The sequence below is a fragment of the Saimiri boliviensis genome, chromosome 5 (assembly GCF_048565385.1).
Source record: "Saimiri boliviensis isolate mSaiBol1 chromosome 5, mSaiBol1.pri, whole genome shotgun sequence".
Taxonomy (NCBI): domain Eukaryota; kingdom Metazoa; phylum Chordata; class Mammalia; order Primates; family Cebidae; genus Saimiri; species Saimiri boliviensis.
The window spans coordinates 44102931-44119887 of NC_133453.1; the positions used below are offsets into that span (position 1 = coordinate 44102931).

Sequence of the window (16957 nt, forward strand, 5' to 3'; positions counted from 1 at the left end):
AATGAGAAATTTTTGATAACCATATTGCTAAGAATGACAAATACTGTTGATGAAACTGAGTTTTGTTTTAAAAACTCACTATGTGTAATTGTCTGACTAAATAGTAGAAAATAAAAACTTAAGGTATGATATCTAGCCCTCAGGAAGCATATAGTCTAGGAGAAAAGCAGAACATATATATTCAGAGAAACTAAAATGCAAAGCATAATTAGTCCTAAGCATGGTGATAAGGCAGGAATCAGAGTAATGTTTGGTGGTTATTAGCATAAAATTCATAGCTAAAAACTTGTGAGTAGATGGATTGCCTAGTAGAGAGTGAGTAAGGTTGGTAGAATCCAGTCATAATTAAATTAAGTTTTGATAGGCTATAACATTTATTTGATTGCAAACAGATGTGGCCACTTAAGAAAATCACACAAATTTAGTATGTGACTGAGTTCTTTGAAGTAGAGGGTTTACATGAATTAATATAAAAGTTCCACTGGCCTCCACTCTGCTGACGCCTTATCTAGAGAACCATATTCTATTTCATGCATGAGGTTTTGAGAGGGACGTCAGCAAACTTGAGTTTATCCAGAGGAGGCAATCAGGATGGTGAAGGGACTAAAGGAGTTCTGTGATAAACAGTTGATATGTTTGAAGTTGTTTTATCTGCAGAAGAAATGTTTTGTTTGAATGGCAGACATAGCAAGCTTCTAATTTTTGAAGGACTGTCTCCCAATCTAAGATAGCAGTGCAATAAGGAATCAGATATTTGCTCTAAAAAGGGTAAAGCATTCTCCTGATAAGAGTTGTTAAAATTGGAATGGACTGCCTTACAAAGTAGCAAATTAAAAATGCTCAAGGAAATGCTGGATGACTTTCAAAGGGATTGGAAAGGTTTAGTATATCTGAATCCTTATTACTTCTTTGCCATTCTCATTCTGTTGTTGAGAAAAGTCACTTACCTGTCAGGGCCTCAATTATTAAACTCGAGAGTTGAATAATGGTTGATACCAAATGGGTTTTACACTCCAGTACACTTTTTTTAAGGGATGTGCTTGTATAAAGTTGCCAACTTTTTACTGTGCCAGGATATTTAGAAAACAAGTAGAAGGGTAGAAAAAGAGAGTAATTTCTATGGTAGGAAAGTCGGCAATATCTTCTCTAGTGACCAGTGGCTTCTTTGTTGTGGTATTGACAGTATGAATTTGGAAACTGGTGTGTTAGAATCACTAGACCAAAGAGTCTCTAAATTTATCTTCTGGTTCTATATATTTTTATAATGTTTTATTCTTAACTGTAACTTGAGAGGCACTATTGCATAATAATGAAAGCATGGACTCTAGAGCCAGAATGCCTGGGGGTGAGTCCCAGCCCAGACTTAATAGCTGTGTGATATTGGGCAAATTCCTTAATTTATCTGTGCTTTGGTTTCTTCGCATTTAAAATGCAGATAATATCATTATCTTTTAGAGTTTTTGTGATTGAGTTCATGTACAGTGCTCAGAACAGTGCCTGGCTCAGAGTAATAAATGTTGGCTGTTGTCATTATTACTGAAGCAATTTTTCATTGAACTATTAAAATAGATACAAAATGATACAGAATGTGTCAATGCTCTTTCTAGATAACTCAAAATTCCAAGAAGAAATTGGCAGTTTTGACTCACCACTTTATAAGACACCCATCAAAACATTTTGAGGAAAAGCCAGCTATAATTTCTGACTTAACAGGTTGGTGACAATAACATATTTTAATTTTAAATTCAGTATTATTAATTTTGGGTAAATTTGTAGGAGACAAAATCTTCGAAACTGTGATACTTCAAGTTTTAGGGTCCTACTGTATATGTATAATTAATTTCCCTATGATGATGCTGGTGCAATTCTTGGTTAGAAAGGGAAAAAGAGAAGCAACATGTAAGAGGCTGCTGATTAAAATTTTGTCCTGAAAATAACATGACAAATAAAAAAAAATTCAATTAAATGACTGTTCTCCTAGCAATCACATAAAATAAGTGCCATATTATTCTTGCCTCCTTTCAGTTTCTCAATTATCAGTTATTATTCATTCTTCCTTTGGATACCAACATATCTTTTGCTGATAAATTTTGTTTTTAAATGTAAAGCAAAATAACTTGCTTTGTCTATTTAAATATAAAGCAAATTATACCTGTTATATTTAATTATATGTTTTGTTTGGGAAGTGAAATATTTATTTCCTTTATTTTCTTATTTTGATAATTCCTTAGAGTTAAAGGACACCAAACAGATTTATATTTTACTTGATGTGGATGCTAGTTGGTGATGAGTGTATAGAAAATATATTACTAGATTTTCTGTTTTAATATAGCCAGTGTTCAGAAAACCTCTTCTTTATTGTGACTGAGAAGTATTTCACTAGGATTCAAAGAAGAAAAAAGCTATGTAGTATAAAAACAAAACAAGGCAAATAAATTAATTTCCTTTACCTTAAGGGACATCTATGTGGGTTCCAGTAAAAGTGTCCAAATGGACCTATGTAGCTTACAATGTAAGTATTCCACCAGTGGATTTTTTTTTTCATTTTTTTTCCAGAAGTAATTTAGTACTTATCTTTAAAAGTTAAAGACTCTTTTAAAAAAGATAACTGCATGCCATTTTCCCATGATTTAATAATAATTCCTTAAAAAGAATCTAGTCAGTAATCAGTTTTATCATAAATTTATTTTTGCTATTTTCTTTGATTTTCAGTTTGTTTACATCAGGATCCAAACAAGGTCTACACATTGTTATTGATTAATGTCTCTTATTCCTTTTTAATCTGGAAGACTTTCTCTTACCACCACTCTCTCCCTTTTTTTCTTGAAACTTATTTGTTAAAAAAAAACAAAAACAATAAGTCATTTGTCCTCTAGAGTTTCACATTTTTGATTTTACTGATTGCATTCCTGTAGTCATTCAACATGCTTCTTTGCCAGTTGTGGTCCTGTGATTTAGTAGTTGGATCTAGCTATTTTTCATATTCAGATTTTTGTTTTTGCTAGGCTCTATTTTTGTGATGTTAGCCACTGTTGATGAGGAATGCCTGGAGTTATTAATTGATTTAGGAGGATGCAAAAATGATGATGTTTAATTTTATTATTTATTAACTAGAATATTACTCTAGTTAATTCTGTATACTTAGAGAAAAACTTCTGCTCATCTACTAATCAAAAGTAAAATAAATCATATGAGAAAACAATGATAATTGTGTGGATCTTTGGATATTACCTTATATTTACTCATTATCAGAATGGTGAGTTGGCTCACATGCATCCTCTTATCAGTGACCATTAGAGAGTCTCAAAACCACAATCTGGTGCTAGAAATGCTTATAGCAATGGATTGGCATTTCTAGGACTTTTTGGTGGCCAGAGCTAAGAACTGCATGAAACCTTAACTAAAAAGCAAAACAAAACAAACCAAACCAAAAAACCACACACAATAAAACAACAACAAAAAGTTCATTCACACTGATACTTCCAGGACAAACTGAGGACTGCAGAGATGATGCCTGATCTTTCTCTTGCCCTTCTGTGTCTTCCTCCTTCTGCTCCTACAGTATTGGTTCTCAACAACACCAAGATGATAGAATTAGAATAATTACTTATTTGCTATATCTGGTTTTTGGAATGATTAAATTAATCTACTCATTATAGCTATATTGAGTGTTTTCCTTCTTTTTTTAGGAATCTGAGAAGATATATTTTACATTTCCTCTTGAAAATCATAGAAAAATCTACACTCATGTCTATTGTCAGAGCACTATGCTGGTAAGATAATTTGTACATTCTACGTAGATTTAAGAGATTAAACTGTTGTTCATTTTTCAAATTCTACCGATAGACCTAGTTAAAACTAAGTAGTTGAAAAATAATTTCTCTGGAACGGTGTTTTAATTGAAAAGTATTAATCAGAAATTTTCTATCACAGATACTATGCTATTAAATTGTAACTTTGGTTCTAGTTTAGGTCTTCCACCCTGTCTTTCTGCCTTAGTTTTACTCTGTTCATGATGATGAAATGGAATTCAAAACCCCTTTAATTCTTTTTCTATTAGTACTTTAAAGAATAGATGTAAGCAAGCAAAGCTATTCTATAGTAACTTCATAAAGTGAATTCTGTTTTTCCATTGACTTCCATACTAAAATTTGAGGTACTTTTTATACCAAATATTCTCTAAGATAATAGAGTAACTTTTACAATGTTATCTAGATTTACTGTATCAGAATAATTATTTTGATTTTTGTGTTTCTTCTTTTTTTTTTCACTTTCAGCTCAGGCTTTAGATCCATTGTGTTTCTTTTTAATGAGTATTATGTTAGGCACTGTTAAAAAATGTGATATTGTTTAAAAAAGCTGTAGCGTGCATTTATTATGATATTAGGAATGGAAGCTGGGTGCGGTGGCTCACACCTATAATCCTATCACTTTGGAAGGCTGAGGTGGGTGTGTTGTTTGAGCTCCAGAGTTTGAAACCAGCCTGGGCAACATGATGAAACCCCATCTCTGCAAAAAATACAAAATACTTAGCTGGGCGTAGTGGCACAAACCTGTAGTTCCTGCTACTTGTGGGGCTAGGGAGGAAGAGCGCTTGAACCCAGAGGTTGAGACTGCAGTGAGTTGAGATTATACCACTTGTGCTCCAGCCTGGGTGACAAAGTGAGACCCTGTTTCAAAAAGAAAAAAAAAGAAGAAGAAAGTAATGCTTAAATAATACTTCAATAATTTATCTACATTTCTAACTTTCAGCATTTTTTTCTTAATTTGGGTTCTTTTTCCTCTATTCTGATTTTTTTTTTTTTTTGGCATGTCTCAAGATTCTTCACTTTATATTTCCATGCGTTCCTTCTTCTCCCTTTTGTTAAGTTATTTGTATTTATTTAGAACCAAAATCTAGTACTTTGCTGAAGATGCTGACATCTGATTATATAGTAAAATCTTTTTAAAAAGATGATAGGCATGTGGGCTGGGTGCTAATGAATACTACTACATTTTAGTGGAATTGCCAGACTTGCATCTCTCACAGAGACTAGCATCTCTCAGCCTAAAATCTAGATGGGCTCTTTACCCTGGCAGATTCTGGCCCTGAGAGTAATGGCTTAAAATATCCTTTCTCACTTAATACTGAATTTCAAATCAGAATGTCACTATTATATTGAGAAAAATGCCTGCCAAAGTGCAAATTATTCATTTGGTTGATGGGAGGTTCTTTTTTTCTGTATTTAGTGTTCACTGGTATTAATTAGCATAAAGTCATGTGGTAAATTTTAAAAATCTTTTAAATTTTTATTTTAGAAGTTTTCAAGCATATATAAATGCAAAACTAAAATATTAGAATGAATTTTTTTATAATCCTCACACAGCTTTAACAGTTATCAATACTCTGTCATACATCATTTATTCCTTCCTACTCTTCTTGACTGAAGAATTTTAAAAGTAAATTCTGGGCATTTTATTAGTTCATCCACAAAGTATGTTTTTCTGTAAGGATTTTACATTACCATAATGCCATTATTTTATCCAACCAAATTAATACTAATTCTTTGCTATCATCTGATATTCACTCCATGTTCAGTTTTCCTTGGGTCACTTAAATTTCAAGTTTATTTGAATCAGAATCTAATGTATACATTGCCTCTGGTTCATAGATCTTAAGTCTCTTTTATAATAAATAGCCCCCACCCTTTTCCCCACATTTGGGTTTAACTGACTGTATTCTCATAGTGTCTTTTAGTATGTATTTCTATCCCCTATATTTTCTATTAACTGGTAGTTAGATCTAGAATCTGGATTAGATTCAGATTAATTTTTTATAGTAAGAATGTTTTATAAGTGGAGCTATGTATCACCTATTTCTTGATATCAGGAAGTATACAATGACTGGTTTTTCCGCTGCTAGAGACAAAAATACTGGTGGGCTCTGTGGTGCCAGCATGATCCATCTATTATAAGGTACCCAGTCAATCTTTCACTTAATTATTTTAGCAGCCATTATAGGCATTGCTTTTTACTGTAGATGGAATTTTTTCAGAATTATAGATTTTTGATTAGCAGCATTTTCTTTCCTATATACTTGAGGAGTTAGTCAATAATCCCTGAGAAACTTCTAAGGTTTTTGTAACTAGTTAGCCTTTTGACACCTAGGTTATATCAACATGATGTCTTAGAGTGGGCTCGAGTAATACATTATCTATACAATCCATTAATGAATGATTCAGAATTTCTTGTACACTGAAGTAGTGTGGAATATCAGCAATTTTTATAATGAATGCTACATTTGAGGATAGGCGCCCCCCACCGCCTTAGTAGCTGTAAAAACCCTTTACAAAAATGGATTGGATCTTTACAGCCTGCTAGATTTTCTGTGTCCAGGCTGTGGAGATCTACTCTGTTGCCTTGCTTCTTTTATGTCGTATTATTGTTCTGGGAATTACAGGGAACTGATACAGAACTCATAAAAAGTATTTTGCCTGCAGAAAAACACATTTTTTTGTTTGTTTCCTATCAGCTTTCTTTTATATATTCCTGAAAAATGTTTTAGCATTTTATTTAAGCTGAATGAGAGCAGAGACTATGTATGCCTGATTAATCATTTTCCTTAGGGCTTAGCATATAATTCCTTGGCCCTAGAATGGATTTTATAAATATCAGTTAAATAAAAGGATTGATTTCTTGATTGTCCTATCTAGAATTCAAAGGACTATCTGAGCAGTGCTTCTCATCCTCTTATGTGTTGGTAGCATTTCAGTAGTTAGATAATTATATCTCAGAACATTGCTCTTACTTCCTTAAAAGTTGCAGTGAAGATCTCAGGTCACACTGCTTTTAACTGATTAAAGCTGAATACAGAATGTGTTAAAATGTCATAATATCTCTGCATTTCCATCCTGTGCTGACGAATCTAACCAGCTTTAGTCTGTAGCCCTTGGAATTATGCTTTAGTCCAAACACGTTCTTGGTTGTGTAGAAGTTATTTGCTGGTCACTTTGGGATGGTGTTGGGCGGATCACAAGGTCAGGAAATTGAGACTGTCCTGGCCAACATGGTGAAATCCTATCTCTACTAAAAAGACAAAAATTAGCTGGGTATGGTGGCGCCACTGTACTCCAGCCTGGTGACAGAGTGAGACTTCATCTCAAAAAAAAAAAAAAAAAGAAAAGAAAAGAAAAAAAAAAAGATGTTATTTGCTGGTAACCAAATGGGAACTCAAATGATAAAGTGAAATGCAGTGTATAAGTTAGTTTCAATTGGTTGGCTATGGATTTTTGTTTGTTTAAAAGTCTGCCTCCGGCTTTTCTTTCTTTGTTTAAAAGATGTAGATTACTTTCTATCTAATTAAAGTATGGACATTACTGATCCCTTTGAAAATTTTGGTTCAATAATTAGAAATGCTTAGGTGATATGCTGTAGAGAGATGGCAAGGCATGGTGGCTCACACCCATAATCCCAGCTCTTTGGGAGGCAGAGGCAGGCGAGTCACTTGAGGTCAGGAGTTTGAGACCAGCCTGACCAATATGGTGAAACCTCATTTCTACTAAAAATACAAAAATTAGCTGCACATGGTAGTGGGTGCTTGTAATCTCAGGAGGCTGAGGCAGGAGAATCACTTGAACCCAGGAGGAGGAGGTTGCAGTGAGCCAAGGTCACACCACTGTACGACACCTGGGTGACAGAGCAAGACTCCATCTCAAAAATAAAAAATAAAAATAAAAAAATAAAAGAGAGAGATAGCTGTCAGGTCAGTCTTTCTCATACTCTTGCTCCTGGATAACCGCTTACCTATCAATGTTGATATTAGACTTCTTTACCCATCCTTGATTTGTTTGACTTTGAGAACATCTTTGATATGTTTCTCAATAATAAGCTATTATTTATGTTTCACTTGCCCCCAGTCACCCTATCATATAAGTATAAAGTATTGAAGTTGGATGCTTGTCTTATATAATTGTTTTCTACAATACTTAGTGTGTTTTGTTTTGTATTGTTAACCAACAGGATACGAATAGTTGGATTTTTGGTTGCATAAACAGCACTTCTATGTGGTAAGTCTTTTGAACCCACTGTTCATTTATCTGAACATAAACAATACTTGGAAATCACACTTTAAGAATAGCTTCATACATTGTTATTATCATTTTGATGCTATGTGAAATTACAGTATTTTTAAAATGAATAGTAAAGGAAATGAATATGCTAGTAATTTTTGCAAACATTGAAATTAGGAAAAACATTTTTGTTTCTAAGGGAACTATGTGGACCGAGTATATTGGATTAGACTCACTAGATGTCTCTACTAGGTATAGAGATATTTTCTTTTTCCTTTGAATCTTATTTGTAATTTATAATACTTCCATATATTTGATCCTTTAATTATATTTTCATATTTATTTTAAAGCCAGCAAGGGGTTGATTTATCATGGAAAGCTGAACTGCTGCCAACAATTAAGGTAAATTATGGCTTCAGAATTATAATATTCAGGTGAAAAAAATACTTGAGTCCATATACATTTTAAAATATTCTTTTTCATTAGCTTATCTTGATATTAAATAAGCTTGAGATTTGCTAACCTACGTTTAAAAAATATTTTTCCTAAAAATACATTTGATAGGGAATATACAATTAGTGTTATTTATATATATTTTTTACTTTCAGAGATAAAAACTATAAGTTAACAGTTCTCTAAATCTCTGTATGTTATAGCTTCATAACAAAAGAACTGGATGGATTTCTAACATTCAATTTGAGGATATGTTTGAATAGCCTTCCTTAAGATATGAACTGAGTAGTATACTTAGAATTCATTCTGCGAGGAAGGGCCTGCAGTAGGAACATGGACATCTCAAAAAGATATGATACATGGTCAAGCACTTGAATAACTAGTTTATCTAGTACTCCCCAGGGTGATAAGTCACATCAGGGATTTATTTAATAGTTGTTTATGATTTGATTAAGCAACTCTGGTGGGTCAGCAAGTTCTTTTATAAAGGGCTTATTTGTGTAGTCTCAAAATCTATTGTTGAAACAGCAAAATAATTATAAAATTTGATGAAAATATCTGTTCTGATTTCCAAATTGTATTTATTGTAACTGATAATGTTATATCAGGATTGATAGTTTTCAGTCTTCAAGTAAATCTGTACTTTAAAGATAAAACACAGTTTCATAGTGAATCCTAAACTCATTCATTGACTTGAAAGTGGTGGTTCCAGTCATTTCACAGTTAACTCAATTAAGTTAGTTATTTTTGCTCATGAATATTTATAATTATTTGTATATATAGTCAACTCTATACTACACAGAGAGTGAGTAACATACTAACAGAAAGGAATGGTGGCAAAAGAAATAATTGCAAGTCATACTTCCCTTTGGAATGGTTGCAATTCTTTTTGTTACCTTGCTAAATCTTATTTGTACATACTCATTCATGCGACCTTGAGTTTATCAAATAAATATGATAGGAAAGTAAATTGACTCATGAACATTTCGAAGATCTTTCACTGGTACTATCCTGACCAGATCAAAACAAACAAAAGTATTAGGATATACTTACTGTTGAGTTATTTATAAGGTGTAATTAAATACTTCTTCAACTCATATTTTTTATTTCAATAGCGTGAGGGGTATAAATGATTTTTTATTACATGGATGAATTGTATAGATTAATTTGGATATTATATCCAGCCTATAATATAAGGATTAAGAAGAAATAAATTATTAAAAACTCAATAAAATGTATTTTGCTCCTATACTTTAAAAGGTATTTCTTAAATCATAAAATTTTTATATTATTCTTTTAAATCTTCAAAGATTAATCAGTTTCTCCATTAAACACTAGGTCCCTATGTTGTTTGTTCTGCATGTAGGAAACAGCTGGCTGAACAGCAGGAAAAAAAGTTATTTCAGCTGCCTACTTTTCACGGCAAATGCTGAAAGAGAGAAGTTAGAAAACAGGAATTATAGCATTCTGCAATGTTACGTGCTCTCAGCTTAAGAGGATAGATTTTTTTAATTGTAATGAAAATCAAAATTGTATGTAATGTGTAGCCATTTATAAATAGCACACAAAATTATTTTGCTGTGAAATTGAAGGAATGACTAAAGCAAAGAAATTTTGTAGAGTTCATTAACATTAATACCATCTCAAAAAAAAATGTCAGATGAGAATTATATCACTGTTAGACATTTCTGTGGACTGAAGTTTTAATAAATTGATGGGGCCCTCCATCAAAGCATGTATAAATTCAACACTTGGCCATTGTTGAGAAAAAATACTTAAAAGCTATTAGAGTGGATAGTGGCACAGATTACCCAAGTTCTTTCTAATTAATGTTTCATATTAGCTACCATTTTGGTAGCTAATTTGGGTCTTAGCTCTCTGTAGCTGTGGCTTATATGGCTCTTTTAAGGCTTTTTAATTTATATTAGAACATATGAGTCTGTCACAGGGACTTTGCTAAGTTGGGGATAAGCCCAGGAGTTTATGTTTAATAAGCATGCCATAAGAATCTGGTCAGGTTGTTAGAAGGCTACTCATTGATGGGACTTTAGCTTGAGCATCTCTGTCTTCCTTGCCTACACTGGTGCTTCTGAAGAACATTGGGGAAAGCTAAGAGTCTTTAGAAATGTTTTAATGCCAACATATTGTTAGAACATATAACTAATCCCACCCCACACATACTTCCAGAACAAAACTTGATTAAAAATTTATTTGGGTGATTCATCACATAAACAGAACTTAAGACAAAAGCCACATTATTATCTCAATAGATACAGAAAGGGCTTTTGATAAAACTCAACACCCATTCATGTTAAAAACTCTGAGTGGACTAGGTATTGAAGAAACATACCTCAAAGTAATAAGAACCATCTAATGACAAACCCACAGCCAATATCATACTGAATGGGCAAAAGCTGGAAGCAATCCCCTTGAAAATTAGCATAAGACAACAATGTCCTCTATCACCAATCCTATTCAACATCATACTGGAAGACCTGGACAGGGCATTCAGGCAAAAGAAAGGAATAAAGGGCATCCAAATAGGAAGAGAGGAAGTAAAATTATCTTTGCAGATAACCTGATCCTATATCTAGAAAACTCCACTGTCTCAGCCCAAAAGCTCCTTAAGCTGATAAGCGACTAAAGCAAAGTCTCAGGATATAAAATCAGTGTGCAAAAATCACTAGCATTCCTGTGGACACCAACAGCAGTCAAGCCAAGAGCCAAAGCAGGAACGCAGTCCTTTCCACAATTGCCAAAAAAAGAATAAAAGACCTAGGAATACACCTAATTAGAGAGGTGAAAGATCTCTACAAGGAGAATGACAAAACACTGCCCAAATAAATCAGAGATGACATTAACAAATGGATAAACATTCCATACTCATGGCTAGGAAGAATGAATATCATTAAAATGACCATACTGTTGAAAGCAATTTATAGATTCAATGCTATTCCTATTAAACTACTACAGGCATTTTTCACAGAACTAGAAAAAAAAACCATTTTAAATTTCATATGGAAGCAAGAAAGAGCCCAGTATAGCCAAGCCAATCCTAAATAAAAAGATCAAAGCTGGAGGCATCACACTACTTGACTTGAAACTATACTACAGGGCTACGGTAACCAAAACAGCATGGTACTGGTACAAAAACAGACACATAGACCAATGGAACAGGATAGATAACCCAGAAATAAGGCCACACACCTGCAACTATCTAATCTTCAACAAATCTGACAAAAACAAGCAACAGGGAAAGGTTTCCCAATTCAATAAATGGTGCTGGGATAACTGCCTAGCCTTATGCAGAGCGTTGAAACTGGACCTCTTCTTTATATCATATACAAAAATTAACTCAAGATGGATTTAAAACTTAAATGTAAAACCCCAAACTATAAAAACCCTGTAAAACAACCTAGGCAGTACCATTCTGGACATAGGAATGGGCAAAGATTTCATGATGAAGATAATGAAAGCAATTGCAACAAAAGCAAAAATTGACAAATGGGGTCTAATTAAACTAAAGAGCTTCTGCACAGCAATGGAAACTATCAACAGAGTGAACAGACAACCTACAGAATGGGAGAAAATTTTTGTAAACTCTGCATCTGACAATCGTCTAATATCCAGCATCTATAAGGAACTTAAATAAATTTACAAGATAAAAACAACTCATTATAAAGTGGGCAAAAGACATGAACTGACACTTTTCAAAAGACATACATGCAGCCAACAATCATGGGGAAAACCTCAGCATTACTGACCATTAGAGAAAGGCAAATATAAACCACAGTGAAATACCATCTCACACCAGTCAGAATGGCTGTTATTAAAAAGTCAAAAAATAGCAGATGCTAGCAAGGTTGTGGAGAAAAAGGAATGCTTACTTGCTCTTGGCAGGAGTGTAAATTAGTTCAACCATTGTGGTAGACAGTGTGACGATTCCTTAAAGACCTAAAAATAGAAATACCATTTGACCTAGCAATCCCATTACTGGATGTGTACCCAAAGGAATATAAACCATTCTGTTATAAAGACACATGTATGCGTGTGTCCATTGCAGCACTATTCACGATAGCAAAGACATGGAATCAACCTAAATTCCCATCAGTAGTAGACTGGATAAAGAAAGTATGTTACATATACACCATGGAATACTATGCAGCCATAAAAACGAATGAGATCATGTTCTTTGCAGGAACATGGATGGAGCTGGAGGCCATTATCCTTAGCAAACGAATGCAGGAACAGAAAACCAAATACTACATCTTCTCACTTATAAGTGGGAACCGAATGATGAGAACACATGTTCATGTAGGGGGAACAACATACACTGGGGCCCACTGGAAGGTGGAGAGTGGGAGGAGGAAGACGATCAGGAAAAATAACTAATGGGTAACCAGGCTTAATACCTGGGTGATGAAATAATCTGTACAACGAACCCCCATGACACAAGTTTCCTATGTTACAAACTTGCACATGTACTCCTGAACTCAAAGGTTAAAACCTGTGTTTGATGCCTTGGCTTTTCATTAAGGAGGCAGTCTTCTACCAATTCATTCCTCAAAATATGGACTATAGGATCTGGTCTTAATTTTGAGAAGTGAATAGTTACTCATTTGGTGAGGTACATTATTTAGACATATTTGTCTTTATCATTTGCTAAATAAATTCCAGGGGATGATGTGCAGGTATGCCATTAGCCAGCAACTCTTTACTATTTGGGCTAGATCAAAATTGTTTGATATTAAATTGTAACTCTTTCATTATGTTTAGCATCCATTCATTCATCAGCTATTGAATGTTTTTTGTTATATACTAACAATATAAATATAGAAACAATACTGTGATACTATATGTAACAACCAAATTATAAAAAGATACCAAATTTGGAAATACTTATAAAAAATAATTAAATTTAACATTTAACGTCATTTGTTTTATGTGAAGGGATCCAGGGAATATTTTGGCAGTCTCTATTTATCATAATTATTAGGAATTCGATTTTCAACAGGATTATTGACCTGGAAATGTAAACATGGGCATTTCATGAAGTACCTAACATAAACTGGAAGTCTGTTTTTTAAAATAAGAAATAAGTGCAATTTATCTTTCTTTAAACATGTATTAATCTCTATGAAATAAAAATCGTTTATCTTTTTTTTTTTTTTTAGTCTCTGACATTAAGACTTCAAGACTATCCATTTTTGTCTCATCTTGTTGTTTATGTACCATCTGTTCATGGAACTAAGGTAACACATGGATTAAGATTATTATCAGAATGTTTTGGGGACACATGCTAAATTTTAGAGTTCTTTTCGATGAGTTTTTCTGCACATAGTTTATCTAAAACAGTAGCCAGTTTGATGATCGATCTAAGACTGTTAAATTATTAGGATCATCTACTCCAACTTCAACTAAGCAGAATAAACCCAAGCTTTTTTGTGCCAAGTGAGAACTGGTTCCAGTTTATCAATCAGTCTTTCAAAGCCTATGGATTATTAGGTGCCCTTTAAGTACAAGGCTATGTACCACGAATTACAGGAGGCACGCAAATGAAGACATGACCCTGGTTGTTTTTTTTTTCTTTTTTTTTTTTTTTTCTGTGTGTGTGTGTGTGTGTGTGTGTGTGTGTGTGTGTGTGTGTGTGTGATGGAGTCTCACTGTTTCACCCAGGCTGAAATGCAATGGCACAGTCTTGGCTCACTGCAACCTTGTCTCCTAAGTTCAAGCAATTCTCCTGTCTCAGCCTCCTAAGTAGCTGAGACTGTAGGCCCATGCTACCATGCCCAGCTAATTTTTATATTTTTAGTAGAGATGGGGTTTTGCCATGCTGACCAGGCTGGTCTTGAACTTTTGACCTCAGGTGATCCCCCAACCTCAGCCTCCCAAAATGCTGGGATTATAGGTGTGAGCTACTGCACCTGGCCAACATGACCCTGTTCTTAAATAGCTACATACTGTTGGGAAGGGGGAGAGAAATGTAACTGGAGCAGAGGGAAGAGTGAAAAAAGAACTACCCAAATACATGTAACACGAATCAGAATAGAGAAAGTACATGAAGAGAATGACATTATAATAAGGCGATATTTAAAATGGCTTTAAAGTGGGCATGGTAGCAGGTACCTGTAGTCTCAGCTACTTGGGAAGCTGAAGCAGCAGAATTGCTTGAAACCAAGAATTCAAAGCTGTAGTATGCTATGATTATGCCTGTGAATAGCCACTGTACTGCAGCTTGGTCAACATAGTGAGACCCCACCTTTAAAATGAAATGAAACAAAACAAAATGGCCTTAGTTAGGATTTTAATAAGAAAAATGAACATTGTAGACCCATGCTGTCAATACAGGAAGCACTAGCATATGTGGTTGTTTCAATTTGAATTAATATAAAATAAAAAAATTCTGCTCCCTAGTTGTCCTAATCACATTCCAGTTGCTTAATAGTAACATCATTGCTAGGAGTTATGATGGATGGCACTGTTTAGACAAAGCAACAGAGCAAGGCACGAAATCTATTTGAAAAACAGTGAATAAGTAAGAATTTTGAAAGGATGGCCACCATGGGTAGAATAGTAGTGGAGGAAAAGTCTGGACAATTAGTTCATGGCCATATTATGAAAGTCTTGATTGGAGGATTTCAGAAGTCAGTAGGAAGCCCTAAGATTTTTCACTATAGTAGTAATAGTATCAGAAATCATTTATTTGGGAAGATTTAATCTCCTTATGGTTTAGAATAGATCAGAAACAGAGTAGGCATCTCATAAAGGACTTGTACAGACTAAGCATCCTTAATCCAAAAATCCAAACTAAAAATTTGACAGGTGAGGATACTCACCTCTGTAATAACGAGGATGTGCCATCTAAAGACTTTTTGAGTGCTGACCTGACACCACAATTGGAAAATTCATCCCCTGACCTCATGTGGTGAGGTGTAGTCAAAACAGTCAAAATTTTGTTTCATGCACAGTTATTAAAAATATAAAAATTACCCTGAGACTATGTGTATATTTATGAAACATAAGTGAATTTCATGTTTAGACTTGGATTCCATCCCCAAGATATCTCATTATATTCCAAAATCTGAAAAAAATCAAACACTTCTAGTTCCATGCATTTTGGATAAGGTATCCTCAGCCTGTACTAGGGAAGTGGGAATAGAAAGAAAAGAATGGTGGTTTTGATAGAATTAGTGGGTAAGAAAGAAAATGGAGGTAAAGGGCCCTTTGGACTCCCCTTTTCCTATTTCACCCAGCAACATCGGTCTTCAGGATCCAACCCGTGTCCCTTTTTCCCTTTTCCAGAGTCCCCCAGTAATCTTTTACTTATTCTTATGATACTTTGTTTATAACTTCTTTGGAAAATTTATTATATTGAATTATAATTTATTTATGTCTCAGTTGCCAAGACCATATTGTGGTGAACTCTTTAAGAGTAATGAACAGATAGGTTTTATTCTGCTTTGCATCCTTACCCTTCTGTGACTATTGCATAAATGCTCAAGAAAATGTTTCTCTCTTTATTTATTTATTTATTTTTTTTGAGACGAAATCTTGCTTTGTCACCAGGATGGAGTACAGTGGCGCAATCTCAGCTCACTGCAACCTCCGCCTCTCAGATTTAAGGGATTCTCTTGCCTCAGCTTCCTGAGTAGCTGGGACTACAGGCATGTGCCACCACACCCAGCTAATTTTTTTAGACATAGGGTTTCACCATGTTTGCCAGGATGGTCTTGATCTTATGACCTTGTGATCCACCCACCTCAGCCTCCCAAATTGCTGGGATTACAGGTGTATGCCACTGGTGCCTGGCCAAAAACATGTTTCTTGAATGAGAAGGTTGATAAGATTTGTAGCCAAAATAATCAGAAATTTAGGAAAAATAAAGAAAGGAAAAGGAGGATGTAGTTGGGAGTCATCTCAATGACTAAATCTCACAAGTACCTTATAATGCATTCATTGTTCTGTTTTGCTTAGCTCAAGTGAGAGGTAATTCAGCATCTTCAATACTAAAAGCTCTCTTTAAGGGTATTTCTGGCAGGTAAGCTGGTTTTGAATGAATCTAACATTTTTCTCAAACTTGAAAAGGCCCTCTCTGGTTATTCCAAGAAATTAATAAGCCTTTCTGCAAATAGACAGTCTTAGCAGCCTAATAAATATGTAATGCATCTTAATGCTCTTTGGAAAGTAACACTGCTGACTCTACTGTTGTACGATCCTGTCTGACTAGAATTATAACTTAAGTCTCATAATTTTTGCATGTCTATGTATAGCTTATCATCGGAATGTAACATATATTCAAATAGTGTAAAACATTTTTGAGTCAACTAGTATCTTAATATTTTTAGAAATGCAAATATGGAATTATCTGTACTTTTTGGTAACAGAAAATGAAATAATTAAACCTGTAAGAAATTTACTTATTATTGGGTTTTTCAGAGACAGGCCTTTGAATTTTC

The 16957-nt window shown here is 34.1% G+C and overlaps 1 protein-coding gene across 2 annotated transcripts in view; it reads left to right on the plus strand.

Annotated features, from left to right (window-relative positions):
- The window catches only part of PGAP1 (post-GPI attachment to proteins inositol deacylase 1), an 83789-nt gene that overhangs the window by 25534 nt on the left and 41298 nt on the right, over nt 1-16957 (plus strand). For both annotated transcript variants that reach the window (XM_003925703.4, XM_074399321.1), the window contains exons 8-13: nt 1608-1713; nt 2457-2512; nt 3690-3773; nt 7999-8045; nt 8399-8450; nt 13676-13753. In XM_003925703.4, the coding sequence (XP_003925752.1) occupies nt 1608-1713; nt 2457-2512; nt 3690-3773; nt 7999-8045; nt 8399-8450; nt 13676-13753 (423 nt within the window). The remainder of the gene's footprint in view (nt 1-1607; nt 1714-2456; nt 2513-3689; nt 3774-7998; nt 8046-8398; nt 8451-13675; nt 13754-16957) is intronic.